The sequence below is a fragment of the Oncorhynchus mykiss genome, chromosome 3 (assembly GCF_057628025.1).
Source record: "Oncorhynchus mykiss isolate SJ-2025 chromosome 3, ASM5762802v1, whole genome shotgun sequence".
Lineage (NCBI taxonomy): Eukaryota > Metazoa > Chordata > Actinopteri > Salmoniformes > Salmonidae > Oncorhynchus > Oncorhynchus mykiss.
The window spans coordinates 74,535,036-74,558,063 of NC_143024.1; the positions used below are offsets into that span (position 1 = coordinate 74,535,036).

General features: G+C 46.9%; 1 protein-coding gene across 1 annotated transcript; it reads left to right on the top strand.

Annotated features, from left to right (window-relative positions):
• The first annotated feature begins 5,457 nt into the window (after positions 1-5,457).
• On the top strand, positions 5,458-22,537 carry LOC118964306 (uncharacterized). The gene is made up of 9 exons (XM_090230141.1): positions 5,458-5,834; positions 7,319-7,518; positions 7,675-7,804; positions 8,018-8,256; positions 8,384-8,535; positions 8,682-9,141; positions 9,234-14,611; positions 16,368-17,403; positions 17,526-22,537. The coding sequence occupies exons 2-9, from the start codon at positions 7,340-7,342 to the stop codon at positions 19,759-19,761; spliced, it is 9,810 nt and encodes a 3,269-aa protein (XP_090086267.1). The 5' UTR covers positions 5,458-5,834; positions 7,319-7,339; the 3' UTR covers positions 19,762-22,537.
• Positions 22,538-23,028: the final 491 nt, after the last annotated feature.

The window sequence follows — 23,028 nt, forward strand, 5'->3', positions numbered from 1 at the left end:
AGCGATACGTGACAGTATTCCATAGTAACATCTGACAAAAATATCTAAAGACACTGAAGCCACAAACTTAATATGAAAATGTATATTTGTGTCATTCTCAAAACTTTTGGCCACGACTGTATATAACTCACTGTACTAGCAGTGTCCATTTTCAAAAGCTACAAAAGACTGGAGGCCTGGGCTAAACAATGCTACAAGCATTACCTTCTAAACCATTAACACATAATCTAACAATAGCTGAAACCCACTAGCTTAGAGCTAGCTAGGGCTTAGCATATATACATTTGGTTAGCAAAAATTTAGCAAGCTGTTAAACGTAACTTTTTTTTTTTTTTACAAATATCAACACTTTAACACGTTATTGTCACATTGCATATTTACAAAAAGTCCCTGAACTAAACTGAGCCTTCGTTCTTGAAAATAAAACAAATAGGTGTTGTTGTTGAAAAAAAATACAAAAACTTTGGGCGCCTTACATGTAAACCTTTAGCATCCTCCATTACTGACAATGGGGAACATACCAATGAGTTTTCACTCAATTAAAACTCCCTTCAAACGTCACCAAACTCATGGACTATGTAATTAAACATGTTCCTTCAATATTTTGAGAGTCATATTGCACTTTTGCACATTACATACCTAAATTAATAGGATAGAATTATGAGATTGAGAAACGTTAGTTTTGTTCCAGTAGTAGGCATTCTACAAGATTGATGAAGAAACCTCCAAGAGCTCATGATCTCACTAACGCTCCCATTTGACGTCACAGCTCCCCCTAGTGGCAGTGCTCATACACATGAATTTAAATGCAAATACCTAGGAGGACTAGAATATGATACAAGGGATGGCCCCATAAAATAACAAACTATATAAAACATAAAAAATATGACCATACATATTTGTGTGTGTCACACTAGATAGTATTTAGCAATTATTATGCGACCATTGGATACAAATTTCATAAAAAATAACCTTTCTAAATTGCGTATCATTAGCACGGTTCATATGTACACATTTAAATACGCTCAATATGAGCCCTCGTTTGTAAATATAAAACCATTTAAGAGACAAAATATTTATAGTGGAAATAATAAATTATCCAAACGCTATCTTGTGCTCATTGACTTGCATACCAACGTGACCTAACTAGCTACTTAGCTTGACTACTGTTATGTAAATGGAAAAATCGCAATCATATTCCAAAATTATACATGAAAATAAAAACTCAACATTGTTTCGTTAAACATTTTAGCTCTAGATTTCGAAAACGTAACCATGAGTACAAACCGTAAGCAGGATAAAAATAAGGAGACAGAGAGCTAGCGTCTCTGTTCTTTTCACTGGGCTTCTTTCAATGATCACAGTGCAACATAAGACAAAGAGAGCCACGTGCCTGCAGCAGTAACACTTTGAATGCCTCTCCCTAGTGATAGCGCTAAGTATACATGTATATCAATGCAACATGACCACAATAATAATGGCTCAGAAATAACAAATAAGAATTATTATTATAATCCCTTTTTCTCCTCAATTGGTAGTTACAGTCTTGTCTCATCTCTGCAGCATCCATACGGACTCGGGAGAGGCAAAGGTCGAGAGCTGTGCGTCCTCCAAAACACAACCCAACCAAACCGCACTGCTTCTTGACACAATGCCCACTTAACCCGGAAGCCAGCCACACCAATGTGTCAGAGGAAACACTGTGCACCTGACAACCGTGTCAGCCTGCACTGCGCCCGGCCCACCATAGGAGTCACTAGTCTGCACTGGGACAAGGACATCCCTGCCAACCAAACCTTCCCCTAACCTGGACGATGCTGGGCCAATTGTGCACCACCCCATTGGTCTCTCGGTCACGGTCGGCTGCGACAGAGCCTGGACTCAAACCCAGAATCTCTAGAGGCACAGCTAGCACTGTGATGCAATGCCTTAGACCACTATGCCACTCGGGAGAGAATAAATAAACAATTTTTAACACACTTCAATTATTATACTCCGGTAGGCTAAGTAACCTTTTAACAGAATGGCATTACAAAATGTTTATTTCCACATGTGGAAACATTGCAACTGCAACATGTTAACACAACCTTTTCACATGAGGAGAATAACACTATTTCATCCTTCGTGTGAACCAACACTGTTTCACCCACACGTGGATTTTCTTACATGAGAAACTGAAAATGTGATTTTCATCAAAACATGTTTTTCTCCTCACATGTAGAAAGGTGGTGTTAACATGTGAACTCTAGTTTGCTTTGTTCTCCATATCTGTGATTGTCTGGCTGGTGTTTCCAAAATATCTTTCTGTGAGACTTCCTGTTGTTCCTGGTGTAATGACGACCATGTGGAGTCATCAGCTATGTCAGCAGCTCAGCTCCATCTGGACACTAGCTGGGACCGGGACTGGGACACATGGACACATGGTGTCTGCCCCAATTACTGTTATTACTGTATTGTTACTATATTACTGCTATCACAATAGAGGCAGAATATGTCGTTATGAAGAATCATTCAATCAATTCAGTATGGCCATTAAATAAAAAGTCAGATCCAATGAAACCAATTTGTGGTGTTAGTTATGTCAGAGAACAAAGATGAAATGGAACTGCCCATTCTGTCTATCTGACGGTCATCAGCTATAATACATCCACAACAATGAATAGTGAATTACTGGGTCATTAGACGAGAGGTACTTGACTTGACCCTCTCTGTAGCTCTGTCAGTGTTGCGCTGTTGTCATTCTGTTCATCCTTTCAATGTTTCACTAAGGACAGTCTCTGTTTAAGCCTCTGGGAAATCATTGTTTCCCATTTTCTCAAATGTCATAATTCTTTGTTTAAATGGCCACAATACCCAGGCCTCCCATAGAGCTGGAATCCCTTGCATGTTAAAAAGGATTTTCGTAGATAATTCTCTCTTAAATGTGTTTAATTAGATCAATATTTATGTCCTAAACAATGATAGGCTGGTTTGGTTTCTCTGCAGAACTTCTGGCCTATAGCCTACATCCATGCTATCCTACATCTGTATGCTACTACAAAGCCCAGTAAAACTCCCTGGTTTGATTTAGCCCTTTAGACTGCACTTCACTCACATGTTCTTGTGAACAGCTTACCTGACTGGATCGCCAAACGACACACATTAAAGTCACCTAATTCACAGAATTCTGTTTCAACTGACTAAAGTCAAGTGTTGACGTACTGAAATGTTGATTTTCTATAACGAGAGCAAATGTAAACCGGGAAAGCAGCGCTGTAGTCAGACTCAGACCAACATGGACAGACAGCCAACAGAGCAGCTCCTTAGCCGTTCTCCCTACTGTATAACCGTGACTAATGCTGTATTGTCACATCAGTGTTTTCAGTATAGAGCAGTGTCTGCTGTAGTGCCGAGGCTACAGGTGCTGTTATGCTAACTAGTTGAAGTCATGCTGATTTAAATCTGTGAGGAGGGAGGGCATGACTAAAAGAAGCCTGACCCCATGGAGCCAGAGGCCCCGAGGCAAACCTCTAGCCTGACCCTCCTACTTCCACCTCTGTCCTAGCCTAACTCCTCTACTTCCACCCCTGTCCTAGTCTAACCCCTCTACTTCCACCCCTGTCCCAGTCTAACCCCTCTACTTCTATCCCTGTCCCAGTCTAACCCCTCTACTTCCACCCCTGTCCCAGTCTAACCCCTCTTCTTCCACCCCTGTCCTAGTCTAATCCCTCTACTTCCACCCCTGTCCTAGTCTAACCCCTCTACTTCCACCTCTGTCCTAGCCTAACCCCTCTGTCCTAGCCTAACCCCTCTACTTCCACCTCTGTCCCAATTTAACCCCTCTACTTCCACCCCAGCCAGGCATGCTGATGCTCAGACATGTCTGATGTACAGGATAATGCTGCCTACACATTCAGAAATATCTACACAAATGCATATTATATACCATAGTCCATATTATAAATACTAAAACAGCCTCAGCCAAATAACCACAGTCCTACGGAATCCTCGATCGTGGCTCATGTTATCCACCCTTTGACCAATGACGAGGTTTATTACCTCCATTAGTTTAGCTCATGACTCAGAGAGAATCCACATTGATTTAAGGGAAATCATTTAACAAGGCTGTGCTTCTGACCATGCCCAATATTACACTCTACTCTGCTTCTGACCAGCCCCAAGGCTGTATTACAACATTATATAGACCTACCCTAAAAACCATGGCTTCGAACCATGACCAATGTGAGCTATCACAAATGACTGCTTCAGACAATGTCCAGAAACCCCTCAGAGGGGAAACAACATTTTCTTTCTGCTTTCTGTGCCACTGCGGTGCTCTGTTCTGTCGACATCATGCCATTACAGCATGCAGGCCAGACAGTCAGACACTATGAATTCTAGCAGCATTATGATGGTAACCTCATATTATAATGGGGACTGTGTTGAACTGAATGGGACTGGGTCACTGCTTTGCTGTTATGTAACTGTGTGGGACTGAGGGACTGTCTGAATGGGTTTGGGCCTAATGCTTTCTACAGCCTGGCTGAGTTATACTAGAACAGAAGAGCAGCTACAGCACTACTGATACCTATAACAGAGACATCTCAGACAGAGAGAAAGAGAAAGAGAGAGAGAGATTTAGAGACGGGACATAGAAATAAAGGACACACCCACGCGGCCAAGGCCCTGAGAACAACAGCTGAGGAGCCCTTGGCTATTTCCACACCTCCAGGTTTCCCCCTTTAGTTCTGGAGGTGTGAGGCCGTGGGACCACCCCTGCCACAACACACACCTGTCCGAACTCTCCCAGCGTCATCAGACCCCCCAGCTGCATCACAAAATAACACAGGCAGAGTCCCCGACTTGCCACAGCACCTGCTCCACTGCTCTAGTCGGGGTGGGGAAAAGGTTCAATATAGACTAATGGCAAACTTATCAGGTGGTCTCACTTTTCATTCCAGATACAATTGTCTGAAAGATGAAGTCACCCACTCAGACCCCCTCCTCAGCAACCTGGTCTCAGAGCATTTCATATTATTCTGTCTGTAAATCCAAGACACTCCATTTAGTATGATATATTACATTTCGTATGGTATGTATTCATTTGTGGATGTCCATCATCCATTTCTTATAATATGTTACGAATTACAACTGGTATGATATGTAACGAATTTGCAAAACGCATGATATGTTATGAATTTCAATTTGTTGTGGCTAACTTCAGCTAGGTTGCTTAAAAGTAGTAAGTAGGTGAAAAGTTGCTAATTAGATAAAGTTGTCCATGATGAGATTCGAACAATCAATCATTGGGTTGCTAGACTTTTGTGTTATACACCCAACCAATCACACTAATTTCGTCTTTGCCTTAAGTAACCTTTTCTGTTATGTAACCATTCCAAACATAACATATCATACTAATTTGGGTGCCCCTGATTTAAATCTACTATGTTACGTGTAGTTTATGAGACCAGGCTATCCAGTGAGAGGTTACCTCGTCCCCTGGATATTGCGCACAGCGCGTGGGATCGAGATTATTTTTTACAATCCTTTCTTTCTTATCCCTTCCCTTCCTTTCCTTTCAACTGCACAGTGGAACAAGACGTAGATATATTCGTTTTTTCTTGGATTGTATAGGTTACTGGTTTTCAACTCTGTTATTTTCAATTGATAAAGTTGTAGTCTATTGAAACGTCAGTAAAATTTTGAATGCCAATATTATACTACGTAAATGATAAGACTTTTTTAATCATTTCTACCGTTGCCAAATCGCCCTTTGGATAAAAATGAGCACTTGATGGAAATTGGACTATAAGGAAATGAATAATCTTGATATCTTCGATTTGAAGGATTGTCAGGTAAATTGAAAGTTATAGCTCCCAAATGAAATACCTATCCTACTATTCATATTATGACCGGGGGAACTTCTGTCAAAATTCCCGCTAGATGCTAAAAATGTATCTAAAATGTACTTCCATGCAATGTAAAGTTGTAAAGTTGTATCATATTGATGCGTTTACGCACCGAGGAAAAGGTATGCCGTTCTTCAATGTCATCACTCTCTGTGGCAGCTGGTCTTGCAGTCAGTCAAATAATAGCCCGTATCAGCATCGGGTCAAGAGTGTTAATAGTCAGGTGGTGATGGTTAACTGCTTGGTTGTGGATTATTAGAGGAAAGGTTCTATGAAGCCCACTCACGCAAAAACAATAGGAAACAGTTGGCGCTTCTGCCCGCAGATGGTGTAAATTATTAGTTGCGGAATTTAGATAGCTCGTTCTTCTCCTTTGAGAACGTTACTGTTTACATTTATTCACATAGATTGAAATGTCAGAGCAATGTCAAAGATAGCTGGTCAAGACGTTAGAATAACCAGACTCATACTGTAATTTGCACGGGAACGTCAGCACATGCATTTAGAGTGTTTGTCAGTTCTGTGTGTCAGTGCCATCATGCCCTCAGTAGAACACTGGCCAATTGAACACAATTATTGACCCAGAGTGTTTCGGAATGCAGAAACTGTAGCTGCATTAGGACACACTTAATTAGGATTGTCCGGATTTAGATACTCTACAGATGGTCATACTATCAACCAGTGGTGTAAATTACTTAGTAAAATTAAAAAATATTTTTCTTCACTGCATTCCTAAAGAAAATCATGTATTTTTTACTCCATACAATTTCCCCGACACCCTAAAATACTCATTACATTTTGACACAATGGTCCTATTCACACACTTATCAAGGGAACTTCCCTGGTCATCCCTACTGCCTCTGATCTGGCGGACTTACTAAACAATAATGCTTCGTTTCTAAATTATGTCTGAGTGTTGTAGTGTGCCCCTGGCTATCGGCCAATAACAAAAACAAGACAATTATGATGGCAAGTTTTCTTAATATAAGGAATTTGAAATGGTTTATACTTTTACTTTTGATACTTACAAACGTTTTAGCTATTCCATTTACGTTTGATGCTTAAGTACATTTAAAACCAAATACTTTTAGACTTTTACTCAAGTTTACTGGGTGACATTCACACTTTACTTGAGTCATTTTCTATTAAGGTCTCTTTACTTTTACTCAAGTATGACAATTGAGCACTTTTTCCACCACTGCTATTAACAAAGTATCTGTTGATAAGTAAATGCTTGCTAAGGTTAAAATAAGGTTTAGGGTAAGGGTTAAGTTTAGGGTTATGATAAGAGTTAGGGTTAGTAGATAGTTAGTTGAAATGCTTCTGATAGTCTGTAGAGCGTCTAAAGTGTTACCCTGCATTATAGTTGTTACTGCAGAGACTGTGTGTGTGTGTGTGTCACATTGACATATATATTTCCATATTGTCAGTGAGCGGCCCTCCTATATAAGATGGTTCCCAGTGTGTGTGGTGTGTCCCTGGCTGTGGTGTTGCTGACCCTGGTGTCTCCTGGTGGTGCCTGCCCTCTGCCCTGCTCTTGCTACCAGTCCACTGAACTACACTGCACCTTCAGATCTCTGGTCAACATACCACAGCCCCTACCACAACACACACTACACATCAACCTGGGGTAAGGACTGTGCACAAATACATACACAAACTCCCTCTCCCTCTCTCTCTCTCTCTCTCTCGCTCTCTTTCTCTCTCACTTTCACTTTCACTCTCACACACACACATTTTAAAGGCATTCCATTGGTTGATGCTGTTTGTCTCTGGTCTCTAAAAGGTTCAACAGTATCAGCAGGATCCCAGACAGCTCATTGGCCGGTCTGAGGAGGCTGGCGCTGCTGATGCTTCATGGGAATGACATCCATGAGATTCCTGACGGAGCTTTCCAAGATCTGTCTTCCCTTCAGGTACTGAGAGGAGAGGGGTCAAATTAGCTAATAATTGGAAGCAAATGTAAATTGTTCTATTGAGCTTAGACACTGTTATTGTATTGTGTTGTTGTGTTCATTTGACTCACATTGATGTGTATGTATTGTTGTTTATAGCTGGAGGAGTTTATACCATGTATTGTCAATTATCATTCATTCAATGATCCATCCATCCATCCCTCTCCCCGCAAGGTCCTGAAGCTGAGCTATAACAAGCTGAGGGAGATCTCAGCAAAGAGCTTCTCAGGCCTGTCCTCTCTACAGCGCCTCCACCTGGATCACAACTGGCTGCAGTCCCTCCACCCCCAGGCCCTGCTCCGCCTCCCCAACCTCAGACTGATCCGACTGCAGGGGAACCGGCTCCACCAGCTGCACCCGCAGGCCTTCTGCACTCTGTCCCTACTGCAGACATTCTGCTACTCCACCCTCAGGTGGGTTTTCTACAGTCTTCATTTATTCATTTATTCACTCTTAGTCATAGGTCACACCTAAAGAGTAGTGCACTACTTAGTGGATAGTGTGTCATTTGTGACTGGACTATCCCCCTCCTCTACCCAGGCATCTGGACGTGTCCAACAACAGTCTGACTAACCTGCCCAGAGACATACTGAGGACCGCCCCTCTTCTGGAGTCCCTAGCTCTGCAGGCCAACCCCTGGACCTGCGACTGCAGCATGGCTTGGCTGCAGGCCTGGAGAATCTCTCACCCAGGTGACAATCACACTACACTAACCTCTAGATCTTTCACTAACCCCTAGATCTTTCACTAACCCCTAGTCCTTACACTAGTCCCAAAATCACTGGAACTGGGATGCTTATTTGGTTGAGGAAATACTGATTCTTCTCTTCTCTCTCAGGGTTGTTGAAATGTCCGGGGCCACAGTGCCTGGTCTGTGCCTCACCCAATCACCTGAAGGGACGTGGTCTTTTGCAGCAGAAAGACTTATCCTGCTCCTCGCCTGTAATTGCCACCAATCCCAGAGCCTCATATCAGGAGGATGGCGGAATTCAGTCAATAGAAACTTTTAGAGAGGCTTTAGGTCACGCCTCCTTGGGGATGTCCGACCAACAGGGGAATGCCGTTGATCTGAAGTGTAACATCACACACTCCTCACAGACTCCTGACATTACCCCACCACAACTTTCCTCCTCCTCCTCCTTCACCCCCCTCTCCCTCTCTCTTTCTCTTTCCCTGGTCTGTGGGGTGGATGGGCACAGCTATGAGAGGCTGTGGAGGCTGATGGCCTACTACAGTGAGACACCTGCCAGGCTTCAGAGAGAAATCATGTTGAGTAAAGCCCCAACACTTGCCTACAGGTATGAAATTACAGAAACACACACAACACATTCCTCTGTTATTATCCTACAATTTTGTTTTAACCCCAAAACATTCATTTCATGTCCTTCAGGTACAGACAGAGAGCAGAGAGAGAGGGCTACTACCATACAGGGGTCAGGGCCAGTGTCCAAGCCCATCCTGCCTGGTTACTGCAGCCCCATGTTAGTCTCCAGTTCAACAGAGCTCAGTCCAGCACCCACAGGGTTAAACTGACCCTGTCCACCCTGGTGTCTGCCCCCCCAGACCCCCCATCCCAACACCCCTGGGTCCTCATCCAGACCAACCACACCCACACAGCTTTTACAGCAGCCACAGACAGCCAGATCCACCTGCCCTGTCCTGTCCTTAGCTCTACTGAGGACCTAAGCTCTGGAGACCCCAGGCTCCAATGGGTGTTTCCAGATGGTTTAACAGTCTCCTTCCCCTACCATAGCTCAGATGGTATGGTCCGGGTGTCTGGCCAAGGGCTGATCCTGCAGAGAGTTGATCACTCTGATGCTGGACTGTACTACTGCGTGGCCCGGGCGGGAGGAAATGTCGATGTTCTCCCCCTCCGTCTGGTGGTAGTAGAATCATCCAACGCTCCCCCAGGGGAGGAGCTAGGCGCTGCTGTGACTGGATTGGTTGGAGACCCTGTCAGTCTACCGTGTGAGGCCTCTGGTTCACCGAAGGTTGAGGTGAACTGGGTTCTTCCTGACGGGGAAGTGGTAGGGAGTAGGAACAAGGGGAGAAGAAGGGGGGAGGCATGGGTGACTGTTTTAGCCAATGGTACCCTGTCTCTCCCCTTCCCTGGGCAGAGAGACGCAGGACTATACCGTTGTGTAGCGGTGAACCAGCACGGTGCTGACTCTCACTCCACCAGACTGATTCTAACCCCACGTCCTACCGACACCTCATCAAGCATGAGATATCCCATGAGGCCACAGTCTGTGGTAGGGTTGTCCAACAGGGTACCAGCCCCTCTAGGGGTCAAGGAGGTTGAAGAGGGGGTGTCTGGAAATGATAAGGAGGAGGAGGAGAACATACTGCACACCAGGGCAGGTAACACCAGGAGGAGAGGTCTTAGACCTAAACCTCCCCTGACACGGCGCCCCCCCATCAGATCTCACATGGTGAGGGTGGAGGGAGGCAGACCCCCTCAGAGGGGAAGGAGGCCCCTGAGGAGAGGCTTCCCTGTGGAGCAGAAGAGGAACAGGCTGGAGGGCCGTCGGAGGTTTAACCTGGCCAAACACAAGATAGACCCTCAGAAATGGGCCGAGCTGCTGGCTAAGATACGTGAAAGGACTGCCCCTAAAATCACAGACTCCCTGTATGTATCACCCCCAACTAGAGCACGTACTACCACCTCAGCCCCCCCAACTAGAGCAAAGACAACCACCTCAACCCCAACTGAAGCAAAGAAAACCATCTCAACCCCAACTGAAGCAAAGGAAACCACATCAACCCCAACTGAAGCAAAGACAACCACCCTAACCCCAAGTCAAGCAAAGACCACAACCTCAACCCCAACTGAAGCAAAGACAACAACCTCAACCCCAACTGAAGCAAAGACAACCACATCAACCCCAACTGAAGCAAAGACAACCACCTCAATCCTAACTGAAGCAAAGACAACCACCTCGATGCTAACTGAAGCAATGACAACAACCTCAACCCCAACTGAAGCAAAGACAACAACCTCAACCCCAACTGAAGCAAAGACAACAACCTCAACCCCAACTGAAGCAAAGACAACAACCTCAACCCCAACTGAAGCAAAGATAACCACATCAACCCCAACTGAAGCAAAGACAACCACCTCAAATCCAACTGAAGCAAAGACAACCACCTCAAACCCAACCGAAGCAAAGACAACCGCAGCAGCCCCAACTGAAGCAAAGACAACCAGAATGCAGACAACCAGAATAAATCCAGGCAGCACACAACCAAAGACCACACAACCAAAGACCACACTACCAAACACCACACTACCAAAGAGCACACCAGAGGTTACAGTGGGAGGAAAATCCCCTCAACGTACTGTATTGGAGTCAGAGGCTGATACCACAGAGGGTTTTTCCACAGATGTCCCCAGTCTACAGGAAGAGGGGTTGAATACTGTCCACACATCACTGATCCCAGACCTGCTAACAAAGGATAGAGTGGCCCCAGAGACAACAAACACTGCAGATCAGACCAATAACTTCCCCCAGACCCCTCAGTCAAACACAGACACAGATACAGGCACAGGAACAGAGCCAGAGAGTTCCCCTAAAAGCACAAAGCCAACCTCCAGCATCAATGACATTAGCACAGAGGTGGTCTTTAATCCTGTAAGGACCACAGGTGAGAGGGGGAGGTATGGAACAACAAACTCTGGACAGTTAACATTCTCCAACTCTGTCCCATCGCAATCCAGAATCCCCTGGAATTCCAGGAGAAGGCCCGGCCAGAGGAGACGCATCAACAGACCCAGAGGACGACCCACCGCCCCCCAGAATTCCCCAGGTCCAACCTCCCCTCGCCAGAATACCCCAGGTCCAACCTCCCCTCGCCAGAATATCCCAGGTTCAACCTCCTCTCGCCAGAATACCCCAGGTCCAACCTCCCCTCGCCAGAATACCCCAGGTCCAACCTCCCCTCGCCAGAATACCCCAGGTTCAACCTCCTCTCGCCAGAATACCCCAGGTTCAACCTCCTCTCGCCAGAATACCCCAGGTCCAACCTCCCCTCGCCAGAATAGCCCAGGTCCAACCTCCTCTCGCCAGAATACCCCAGGTCCAACCTCCTCTCGCCAGAATACCCCGGGTTCAACCTCCTCTCGCCAGAATACCCCAGGTCCAACCTCCTCTCGCCAGAATAACCCAGGTCCAACCTCCTCTCGCCAGAATGCCCCAGGTCCAACCTCCTCTCGCCAGAATACCCCAGGTCCAACCTCCCCTCGCCAGAATACCCCAGGTCCAACCTCCTCTCGCCAGAATAGCCCCAGAGCAGCAATTGCAGACCCCAGGGGACTGCCAGCAGCTGCAACAACCACTACTAGAACCACTACTACAACCACTACTAGAACTACTGCTCCATCCTCTACTAGGATCACTGCTCCATCAAGCACATCCGTCTCCCCCCCTGCTTTCTTTCCTGCCTCTCCCCCCCAGACACACACAGACAGGGTGACTCACTCAGCAAACACTGCTTCCCGGCTCCCTGACAGGTCCCAAACGACTAGCACACACACACAGATTTGCACACACACTCGCACACACACTGGCAAACATACACCCACAGTCACAACAACTAGTACACACACAGACAAACATACACCCACAACAACTAGTACACACAAATACATATATACACCAACAACAACTAGTACACACACAGACAAACATACACCCACAGTTACACACAGCGATACAGACAAACAGAGTTATGATGAAACAGAGGGTCAGGTCTGGGCCACTCCAAAAGAGCAGGTTCCATCTGTCTTCAACCAACACAACCCAGAGGATATCAAAACAACTCCCCCTCGGTCTGGAACCACACCAGGCAGAACAACACCTACTGGCACTGAGAAAGAACCCAGTGAGATAGAACCCAGTGAGATAGAACCCAGTGAGATAAAACCCCTCTACCCAGCTGCTGATGAAGAACCCAATGAGGAAGAACCACCAGCCACTGATGAAGAACCCAGTGAAATAGAACCACCAGCAAATGATGAAGAACCCAGTGAGATAGAACCACCAGCAACTGATGAAGAACCCAGTGAGATAGAACCACCAGCAACTGATGAAGAACACAGAGAGGTAGAACCACCAGCAACTGAGGAGGAACACAGTGAGGTAGAACCACCAGCAACTGATGAAGAACACAGAGAGGTAGAACCACCAGCCACTGATGAAGAACAAAGAGAGGTAGAACCACCAGCCACTGATGAAGAACACAGAGAGATAGAACCACCAGCAACTGATGAAGAACACAGTGAGATGGAACCACCAGCAACTGATGAAGAACACAGTGAGATGGAACCACCAGCCACTGATGAAGAACACAGTGAGATGGAACCACCAGCCACTGATGAAGAACACAGTGAGATGGAACCACCAGCAACTGATGAAGAACACAGTGAGATGGAACCACCAGCCACTGATGAAGAACACAGTGAGATGGAACCACCAGCAACTGATGAAGAACACAGTGAGATGGAACCACCAGCCACTGATGAAGAACACAGTGAGATGGAACCAGTCTATCTAGCACCTGATAAACCAGAGGAGAGACAACCAGAGTCAGAAATAAACAGCTCTCTTTCATCTACAACACAACTACTGTCCCCAAACTCAACTGATACAGCAGCTACCACTGTTTCAGCCATCACCTCCTCTACAGTCATCACCTCCATTAGAAGAACTAACACTATAACTATTCCTACAACTACTATTCCTACTACCACTTTTCCCACAAATACTACCACTATTCCTACAACTACTACCACTATTCCCACAACTACTACCACTATTCCCACAACTACTACCACTATTCCCACAACTACTACCACTATTCCCACAACTACTACCACTATTCCTACAACTACTACCACTATTCCTACAACTACTACCACTATTCCTACAACTACTACCACTATTCCTACAACTACTACCACTATTCCTACAACTACTACCACTATTCCCACAACTACTACCACTATTCCTACAACTACTACCACTATTCCCACAACTACTACCACTATTCCTACAACTACTACCACTATTCCCACAACTACTACCACTATTCCTACAACTACTACCACTATTCCCACAACTACTACCACTATTCCCACAACTACTACCACTATTCCCACAACTACTACCACTATTCCCACAACTACTACCACTATTCCTACAACTACTACCACTATTCCTACAACTACTACCACTATTCCCAGAACTACGACTACCACTCCTACTACTACAACAGTCTGGAGGAATCCTGGGCTAAATGCCATCCCAGACTCACATGGTAGTCGCTACCGCCCCCCACCTTACCCCAACGACCCACAACACCGTATCACTAGGCCTGACCCAGTCAGAACTCCACCCCCAATAAAACACGCACCCTCTCTCCCACAACGTGCCAACCCCAAACTTCTTCTCCCAGACATTTTAGAGACCCCTTCCTCTGCAGTCCTCACCACAAGAGCTCCGTCCAGCCCTCCCAAGATCTTCCCACCCACCACAGACCCTCAGGCCGGGGTCAACACTGGCTCTACTCCTCCTCGTTCCCCTCCCCTCTCTCCACACCATAGTGTGACTGCCCAACGCCCCCCTCAGACCCCTGTCCTGCGTGTCAGGCCCCTTATCACTCCCCCCCACGTACGCTCCATGTCTGTCCCAGCTGAGAGTGACGCCCTCCTGCCATGCGAGGCCATTGGACAGCCTCCTCCGACAATCACCTGGATCAAGGTCTCCACAGGTATGCCACACACTCTACTCTCAATTCTACACACAATACATGCTACTGTCACTCACATACACACAATACGTACATGTTCTCACTAATGTTCACACAATACGCCACTCAATATGTACAGTTGAAGTCTGAGGTTTACATACACCTTAGCCAACTACATTGAAACTCAGTTTTTCACAATTCCTGACATTTAATTATAGTAAAAATTCCCTGTATTAGGTTAGTTAGGATCACCACTTTATTTTAAGAATGTGAAATGTCAGAATAATAGTAGAGATAATTATTTATTTCAGCTTTTATTTCTTTCATCACATTCCCAGTGGGTCAGAAGTTTACGTACACTCAATTAGTATTTGGTAGCATTGCCTTTAAATTGTTTAACTTGGGTCAAACATTTTGGGTAGCCTTCCAGAAGCTTCCCACAAGAAGTTTGGTGAATTGTGGCCCATTCCTCCTGACAGAGCTGATATAACTGAGTCAGGTTTGTAGGCCTCTTTGCTCGCACACGCTTTTTCAGTTCTGCCCACAAATTTCTATAGGGTTGAGGTCAGGGCTTTGTGATGGCCACTCCAATACCTTGACTTTGTTGTCCATAATCCATTTGCCACAACTTTGGAAGTATGCTTGGGGTCATTGTCCATTTGGAAGACCCATTTGTGACCAAGCTTCAACTTCTTGACTGATGTCTTGAGATGTTGCTTCAATATATCCACATAATTTTCCTCGCTCATGATGCCATCTATTTTGTGAAGTGCACCAGTCCCTCCGGTTGCAAAGCACCCACACAACATGATGCTGCCACCCCGTGCTTCACGGTTGGGATGGTATTATTTGGCTTGCAAGCCTCCCCCTTTTTCCTCCAAACAGAATGATGGTCATTATGGCCAAACAGTTCTATTTTTGTTTCATCAGACCCGAGGACATTTCTCCAAAAAGTATGATCTTTGTCCCCATGTGCAGTTGCAAACGGTAGTCTGGCTTTTTTATGACGGTTTTGGAGTAGTGGCTTCTTCCTTGCTGAGTGGCCTTTCAGGTTATGTTGATATAGGACTCGTTTTACTGTAGATATAGATACTTTTGTACTAATTTCCTCCAGCATCTTCACAAGGTCCTTTGCTGTTGTTCTGAAATTGATTTGCACTTTTCGCACCGAAGTACGTTCATCTCTAGGAGACAGAACGTGTCTCCTTCCTGAGCGGTATGACGGCTGCGTGGTCCCATGGTGTTTATACTTGCGTACTATTGTTTGTACAGATGAACGTGGTACCTTCAGGCATTTGGAAATTGCTCCCAAGGATGAACCAGACTTATAGAGGTCTACAATTGTTTTCTGAGGTCTTGGCTGATTTCTTTTGATTTTCCAATGATGTCAAGCAAAGAGGCACTGAGTTTGAAGGTAGGCCTTGAAATACATCCACAGGTACACCTCCAATTGACTCAAATGATGTCAATTAGCCTATCAGAAGCTTCTAAAGCCATGAAATCATTTTCTGGAATTTTCCAAGCTGTTTAAAGGCACATTCAACTTAGTGTATGTTAACTTCTGACCCACTGGAATTGTGATACAATGAATTATAAGTGAAATAATCTGTCTGTAAACAATTGTTGAAAAAATTATGCACAAAGTAGATGTCCTAACCGACTTGCCAAAACTATAGTTTGTTAACAAGAAATTTGTGAAGTGGTTGAAAAATGAGTTTTAATGACTCCAGCTTAAGTGGAGTCATTTACACTTCAACTGTATTTCTGTCTGGCCCAGGAGCTGTGATATCACTGGACACCAAGGCAGAGCGTTTCCAGGTCCTACCCAACGGAACCTTTCTCATCCGGAGTGTGCAGGTCCAGGACCGGGGGACATATATCTGCAGCGCACAGAACTCTGTGGGTCTTGACCGCGTGATGGTGACTCTGGAGGTCTGGTCCCGCCCACCACGCATTCAGTTACCCACTCACAGAGAGGTCACGGTGCACCAGGGGGGAGAGGTGAGGTGGGAGTGTCGGGCTCAGGGGGTGCCTGTCCCTCTGCTGTCCTGGGTGCTACCTGACCGCTCCATCCTGACCCCCGACCTTAACTCCAACCCTGCCCATGGCCCTCACCCCCGGGTGTCTATATTCCCTAATGGTACTCTGCGTATTGTGGCTGTCGGCCCAGCCGACAGAGGACTGTATCGCTGTGTAGCCTCCAACCCAGCAGGGGCTAGCAGTCTGTCAGTCCGACTCCATGTCTCCTTCCTGCCTCCAGCCATCCAGCAGCCGAGAGAGGAGAGGGTAACCCAGCCAGCTGGCATGCCTGTCTACGCCCACTGCTCTGCCCGGGGGGCCCCCGTTCCCTCCATCCGCTGGAGGACCCCAGATGGTACGCTGCTGCTCCCCTCTCAATTCCTCAACGGGAACCTGTTTGTCCTCCCCAACGCCACCTTGCTGATACGCAAGCTTTCCACTAAGGACTCTGGGAGCTATGAGTGCCTGGCGACTAATGCAGTAGGCGTGGATAAGAGGACGGTGAGGGTGTTGATGACTGGAGATGAAGGAGGAGGTGTTGTCTCCACAGATAAAACTACATCCTCCTCTTCCATTAACAGTAACTCTGACCTGAACCCCTCCTCAGCCGTCCTTAACCCTCCTCTCCGGCCCTCCTCCCCCCTCAGTAAGGCTAAGATCCTCTCCACCTCTCCATCCAGTTCTATAGTTGTATATGGAGAAACTCTGCTCCTTCAATGTTCAGTAACCGGCAACCCAGAGCCTAGAGTGGTCTGGAGGGTACCTGGCAAGAAACTAGTGGATGCCCACTACAGGTGTGTGCTTGTCCATATTGATTTCTGATCTGTTTAATCTAGTCTGTCTCTGTTGTATTGATTGATTGTCTGTGTCTTGTGCTGATGTATCAAACCTTATCCTCTCTGTGTTGTATTTCCAGTTTTGACAAGAGGATGAAGGTACACAGTAATGGAACGCTGTATATCCAGTCTATGACAGAGAAAGACGGGGGAGACTATTTGTGTGTCGCACGAAATAAAATGGCTGATGACTACCGCCTCCTCCGTGTCACCGTGGTCACAAAGCCCGCTAAACCCGCTAAGATTGAGCCAAAACAGCCATCCAATCAGAAGGTGGTATCGTATGGAGCAGCTTTAAAGGTAGACTGTCTGGCCACCGGGCAGCCTGACCCCGCAGTGAGATGGAGCCTACCGGACGGAACCTCAGTGAACAGCGTACTGTTGCAAGGGGACGAGAAAGGGGGACGGAGGAGGCGGCTGGTGGTGTTTGATAACGGGACTCTGTTCCTCCCGTCAGTGGGGATGGGGGAGGAGGGGGAGTACGTCTGCCACGCTGAGAACCAGATGGGGAGAGACTCCATGAGGGTGATGATCAAAGTCCTTACCTCACCCCCTTCCTTCCAAAGAACGAGATATGAGGTCATCAAGGTGCAACAAGGGGGCGTGGTGGCTCTGAACTGTGGGGCCAAAGGAGAGCCCATCCCTACAGTCACATGGTTCTCTCCAATCAATCGTGTCATCCCTGTGGGGGGGTCCGGTCCAGTTGTAGTGCGGCCAGATGGCTCCTTGGTGATCCAGGGGGCTAGAGGGGCTGACGGAGGAAACTACACCTGCCGAGCCAGCAACGTGGCTGGGGAGAGGAGCAGGATGATGGGGGTGGAGGTGAGCGTGACCCCACCCAGCTTCACTCTCAATGGGACTAGGGGTGGACTCGATGGGACAGACAGACATACAGCTGTTGTTAGCAGTAGTGGACTCAGTACTGTGATCACCATCAGTCAGTCTGCAGGGAGGGTTCAGTCGGGCAGGACTGGTAATGGTGTCATTAATAATGAAGTTAGTCATAATGGAGTCAGTAATGTAGGGGACCAGAGGGTCTCAGCAGTAAGAGGCCAGACAGTTATTTTGCCCTGTCCATCCCAGGGCTTCCCTCCACCCCGCTTGGCCTGGTTGCTGCCTGGTAACGGGGTTCTCCCGGCGCCTTACTACGGCAGCAGACTCAATGTGCACCGCAACGGAACCCTGGAGCTGAGGGGGGTGAGGGCAAGCGATGCTGGCCTGCTGGTGTGTGTTGCTCGCAGTGAGAGGGGCGAGGCTCAGATAATGGTACATCTAGAGGTTTTAGACACACAGGACCCACCTCGCTCCAGAGGCCCAGTGACCACAGGGAAACCTCACCCAGTAGGCCCAGTCAGCACAGAGAAACATCGTCCAGTAGGCCTAGTCAGCACAGAGAAATCTCGCCCAGTAGGCCTAGTCAGCACAGAGAAACCTCGCCCAGTAGGCCCAGTCAGCACAGAGAAACCTCTCCCAGTGGGCCCAGTTAACATAGAGAAACCTCGCTCAGGATTCACATTTACAGAGGAGACACCTCACCCCAGAGGCCCAGTCACTACTGAGAAACCTCACTTAGGAGGCCAAGTCAGCACAGAGAAACCTCGCCCAGTAGGCGGGGATAAGAGGACAGTACCAGGAGTTTCATTCCGAGGGGATACACCTCACCCAAGAGGCCCAGTGTCAGAGGCAGCAAGGAGTGTCATCCCAGAGAGGAAGCCTTTGGTCATCAGCAGATCAGCTTCGCTGGTCAGCATCATAAGCGGAGAGAATCTACGGCTACCCTGTCCCCAGACAGACAGCCCCAGTCAGAGTTCCAGCCAGACCCAGTCTCTGACCTGGACGTTGCCCAGCGGGGGGATCGTGTCTCGGGGCCAGACAGCAGGGACGGGTCAGTACTCAATCCTGGATGACGGGACTCTGACTGTGCAGCAGGCGTCTGTGTTCGACAGGGGGACCTACTCCTGCCGATCCACCAATCAGGACACCTTGTCTATCCTAACAGTTCCAGTGATTGTCATCGCCTACCCCCCTCGCATCACCAACGGCCCCCCTCCCCTGACCTACACCCGGCCCGGAGTTGCTGTGCAGCTCACCTGCTACGTCATAGCAACCCCCCGAGCGACCATCACCTGGGAGATGCCGGACCAATCCCAGCTAAGGGTCACAGGTCAGGCCCGTCTCTATGGCAACCGGTACCTGAGCCCCCAGGGTTCCCTAGTGATCCAGAACCCGACCAGCAGAGACACTGGGTTCTACCGCTGTACTGCACGGAACGCCATTGGAACCGACACCAAGGCCACTTATCTACATGTGATCTAACAGAACACACACACAGTGAGACCTGGTCCTGCTTATCTTCGTTCGCACACACACACACACAAATACACACACACACACACACACTTTTTGCCCTAAGAAACTGCAAAGTTGAGTGCAGAAAATACTGTTCAACCAAAGACTGATAAAAGATAGTAAGAGAGAATATAAAACCAAACGCATTTTTTGTGTTATGCATCTTTTTTTAACCTTTATTTAACTAGGCAAGCCAGTTAAGAACAAATTCTTATTTACAATGAAGGCCTACCCCGGCCAAACCCGGATGACGTGGGGCCAATTGTGCTCCGCCCTATGGGACTCCCAACACGGCCGGATGTGTTTCAGCCATAATGTGTTATGCATCTTACAGCCATAGTGTGTTATGCATCTTACAGACATAGTGTGTTATGCATCTTACAGCCATAGTGTGTTATGCATCTTACAGCCATAGTGTGTTATGCATCTTACAGACATAGTGTGTTATGCATCTTACAGACATAGTGTGTTATGCATCTTACAGCCATAGTGTGTTATGCATCTTACAGCCATAGTGTGTTATGCATCTTACAGCCATAGTGTGTTATGCATCTTACAGCCATAGTGTGTTATGCATCTTACAGCCATAGTGTGTTATGCATCTTACAGCCATAGTGTGTTACACATCTTACAGCCATAGTGTGTTATGCATCTTACAGCCATAGTGTGTTATGCATCTTACAGCCATAGTGTGTTACACATCTTACAGCCATAGTGTGTTATGCATCTTACAGACATAGTGTGTTATGCATCTTACAGCCATAGTGTGTTACGCATCTTACAGCCATAGTGTGTTACACATCTTACAGCCATAGTGTGTTATGCATCTTACATCCATAGTGTGTTATGCATCTTACAGCCATAGTGTGTTATGCATCTTACATCCATAGTGTGTTACACATCTTACAGCCATAGTGTGTTACACATCTTACAGCCATAGTGTGTTACACATCTTACAGCCATAGTGTGTTACACATCTTACAGCCATAGTGTGTTATGCATCTTACATCCATAGTGTGTTATGCATCTTACAGCCATAGTGTGTTACACATCTTACAGCCATAGTGTGTTATGCATCTTACATCCATAGTGTGAGTTATAAAAGCAATGGGCAGCTCTGAGAAGCAACTGCATCATTCAACAACAAGAAATAGTGTCAACATCACAGACTATATCAGGGAGTAAAAACATCAGCTGTTGCAATACACATCATGCAACATGCAACATATTCAGCTCTGTATTACAACCTTTATGAACTTTTACCTCCATAATATCTAAAATGGCCTTTTGAGTCCTGTGTATAGTTGTGTATTTATGAGCAGAACAAATGTTCAATAGTGGTCACAGAACTCCTCCAATGATAGTTCTGTGGAGCCACAGGAGGCTGCAGCACTCTGTGTCTGCAGCTGTCTGTGTCTACAGCTCTCTGTGTCTGCAGCTCTCTGTGTCTGCAGAGCTCTGTCTGCAGAGCTCTGTGTCTGCAGCGCTCTGTGTCTGCAGAGCTCTGTTTCTGCAGCGCTCTGTGTCTGCAGCTCTCTGTGTCTGCAGCTCTCGGTGTCTGCAGCGCTCTGTGTCTGCAGCTCTCTGTGTCTGCAGCTCTTGGTGTCTGCAGCGCTCTGTGTCTGCAGCTCTCTGTGTCTGCAGCTCTCGGTGTCTGCAGCGCTCTGTGTCTGCAGCTCTCTGTGTCTGCAGCTCTCTGTGTCTGCAGCTCTCGGTGTCTGCAGCGCTCTGTGTCTGCAGCGCTCTGTGTCTGCAGCTCCCTGTGTCTGCAGCTCTCGGTGTCTGCAGCGCTCTGTGTCTGCATCTCTCTGTGTCTGCAGCGCTCTGTGTCTGCAGCTCTCTGTGTCTGCAGCTCTCTGTGTCTGCAGCTCTCGGTGTCTGCAGCGCTCTGTGTCTGCAGCTCTCGGTGTCTGCAGCTCTCGGTGTCTGCAGCGCTCTGTGTCTGCAGCGCTCTGTGTCTGCAGCTCTCGGTGTCTGCAGCTCTCTGTGTCTGCAGCTGTCTGTGTCTACAGCTCTCTGTGTCTGCAGCTGTCTGTGTCTCCAGCTCTCTCTGTCTGCAGAGCTCTGTGTCTGCAGCGCTCTGTGTCTGCATAGCTCTGTTTCTGCAGCGCTCTGTGTCTGCAGCTCTCTGTGTCTGCAGCTCTCGATGTCTGCAGCTCTCTGTGTCTGCAGCGCTCTGTGTCTGCAGAGCTCTGTCTGCAGAGCTCTGTGTCTGCAGAGCTCTGTGTCTGCAGCGCTCTGTGTCTGCAGCTCTCTGTGTCTGCAGCTCTCTGTGTCTGCAGCGCTCTGTGTCTGCAGAGCTCTGTCTGCAGAGCTCTGTGTCTGCAGCTCTCTGTGCCTGCAGCTCTCTGTGTCTGCGGCTCTCTGTGTCTGCAGCCCTCTGTGTCTGCAGACTCGACTACTCTTCCAGCCATTAGGCTGTAGGCTACATACATCCCAAGATCTGTCAAATAAAAACAACATTTACCAAGTCTTTGAAGATTTGAAGATTTGAAGATTTTTGTATACAGTAGCATAGATGTGTGTATGGCTCCAGTGTCAGATCACACATGTGTAATATCCATATAAAAGCTGATACCATCATGTTTTAATTTTGTGTAAATTATTTGTCTTGTAAAGACTGTAATATATTGTTATTTTGTGCCTCTTATCATAAAGAGAGAGATGTCTCTCGAATCTCTCACTAACCTTGTGCTTTTCCCCTCAACTGCTACATTTTATAAATAAAATATAAAAGAAATTCAGCCTGCTGATCAAGGCATAGTCTGTTGGGTGTGTGTATGTGTCCTGGGAGGGACAGAAACAGTGGGTTTGTTTGGGAACCTGAGGCTTTGTATCCCATGAGTCTCAGCAGAGAAACCAGGAAATGGGTTTGTTTGGGAACCTGAGGCTTTGTATCTCATGAGTCTCAGCAGAGAAACCAGGAAATGGGTTTGTTTGGGAACCTGAGGCTTTGTATCCCATGAGTCTCAGCAGAGAAACCAGGAAATGGGTCTTAATCCTTAAGAGTCTATTGTGTCAATCTAAGTAACATAATAAAAGAATCCCCATCAAAATGTGTCAGTTTAAGCTACAGCATGGGCTGTATCTCAATCCACCACGTCGGTCCATACATCTGCGGTGGAAGGTGGTCGAGCTACAGCAGTGTTTGTCAGACCATGAGACATCCCGAAAGTTGTTCTTCTCATGAAAACGTCTGAAGCATCTGAATGGTTTGGCCTACAAACTAATATA

What these genes read in the sequence shown, in the direction of transcription:
- LOC118964306 (XM_090230141.1), top strand. Translation starts at nt 7,340, where the DNA reads ATGGTTCCCAGTGTGTGTGGTGTGTCCCTGGCTGTGGTGTTGCTGACC. An exon ending in ACACTACACATCAACCTGGG is followed by an intron (nt 7,519 to 7,674) that starts GTAAGGACTGTG and finishes GGTCTCTAAAAG; the next exon opens with GTTCAACAGTATCAGCAGGA. An exon ending in CTGGAGAATCTCTCACCCAG is followed by an intron (nt 8,536 to 8,681) that starts GTGACAATCACA and finishes CTTCTCTCTCAG; the next exon opens with GGTTGTTGAAATGTCCGGGG.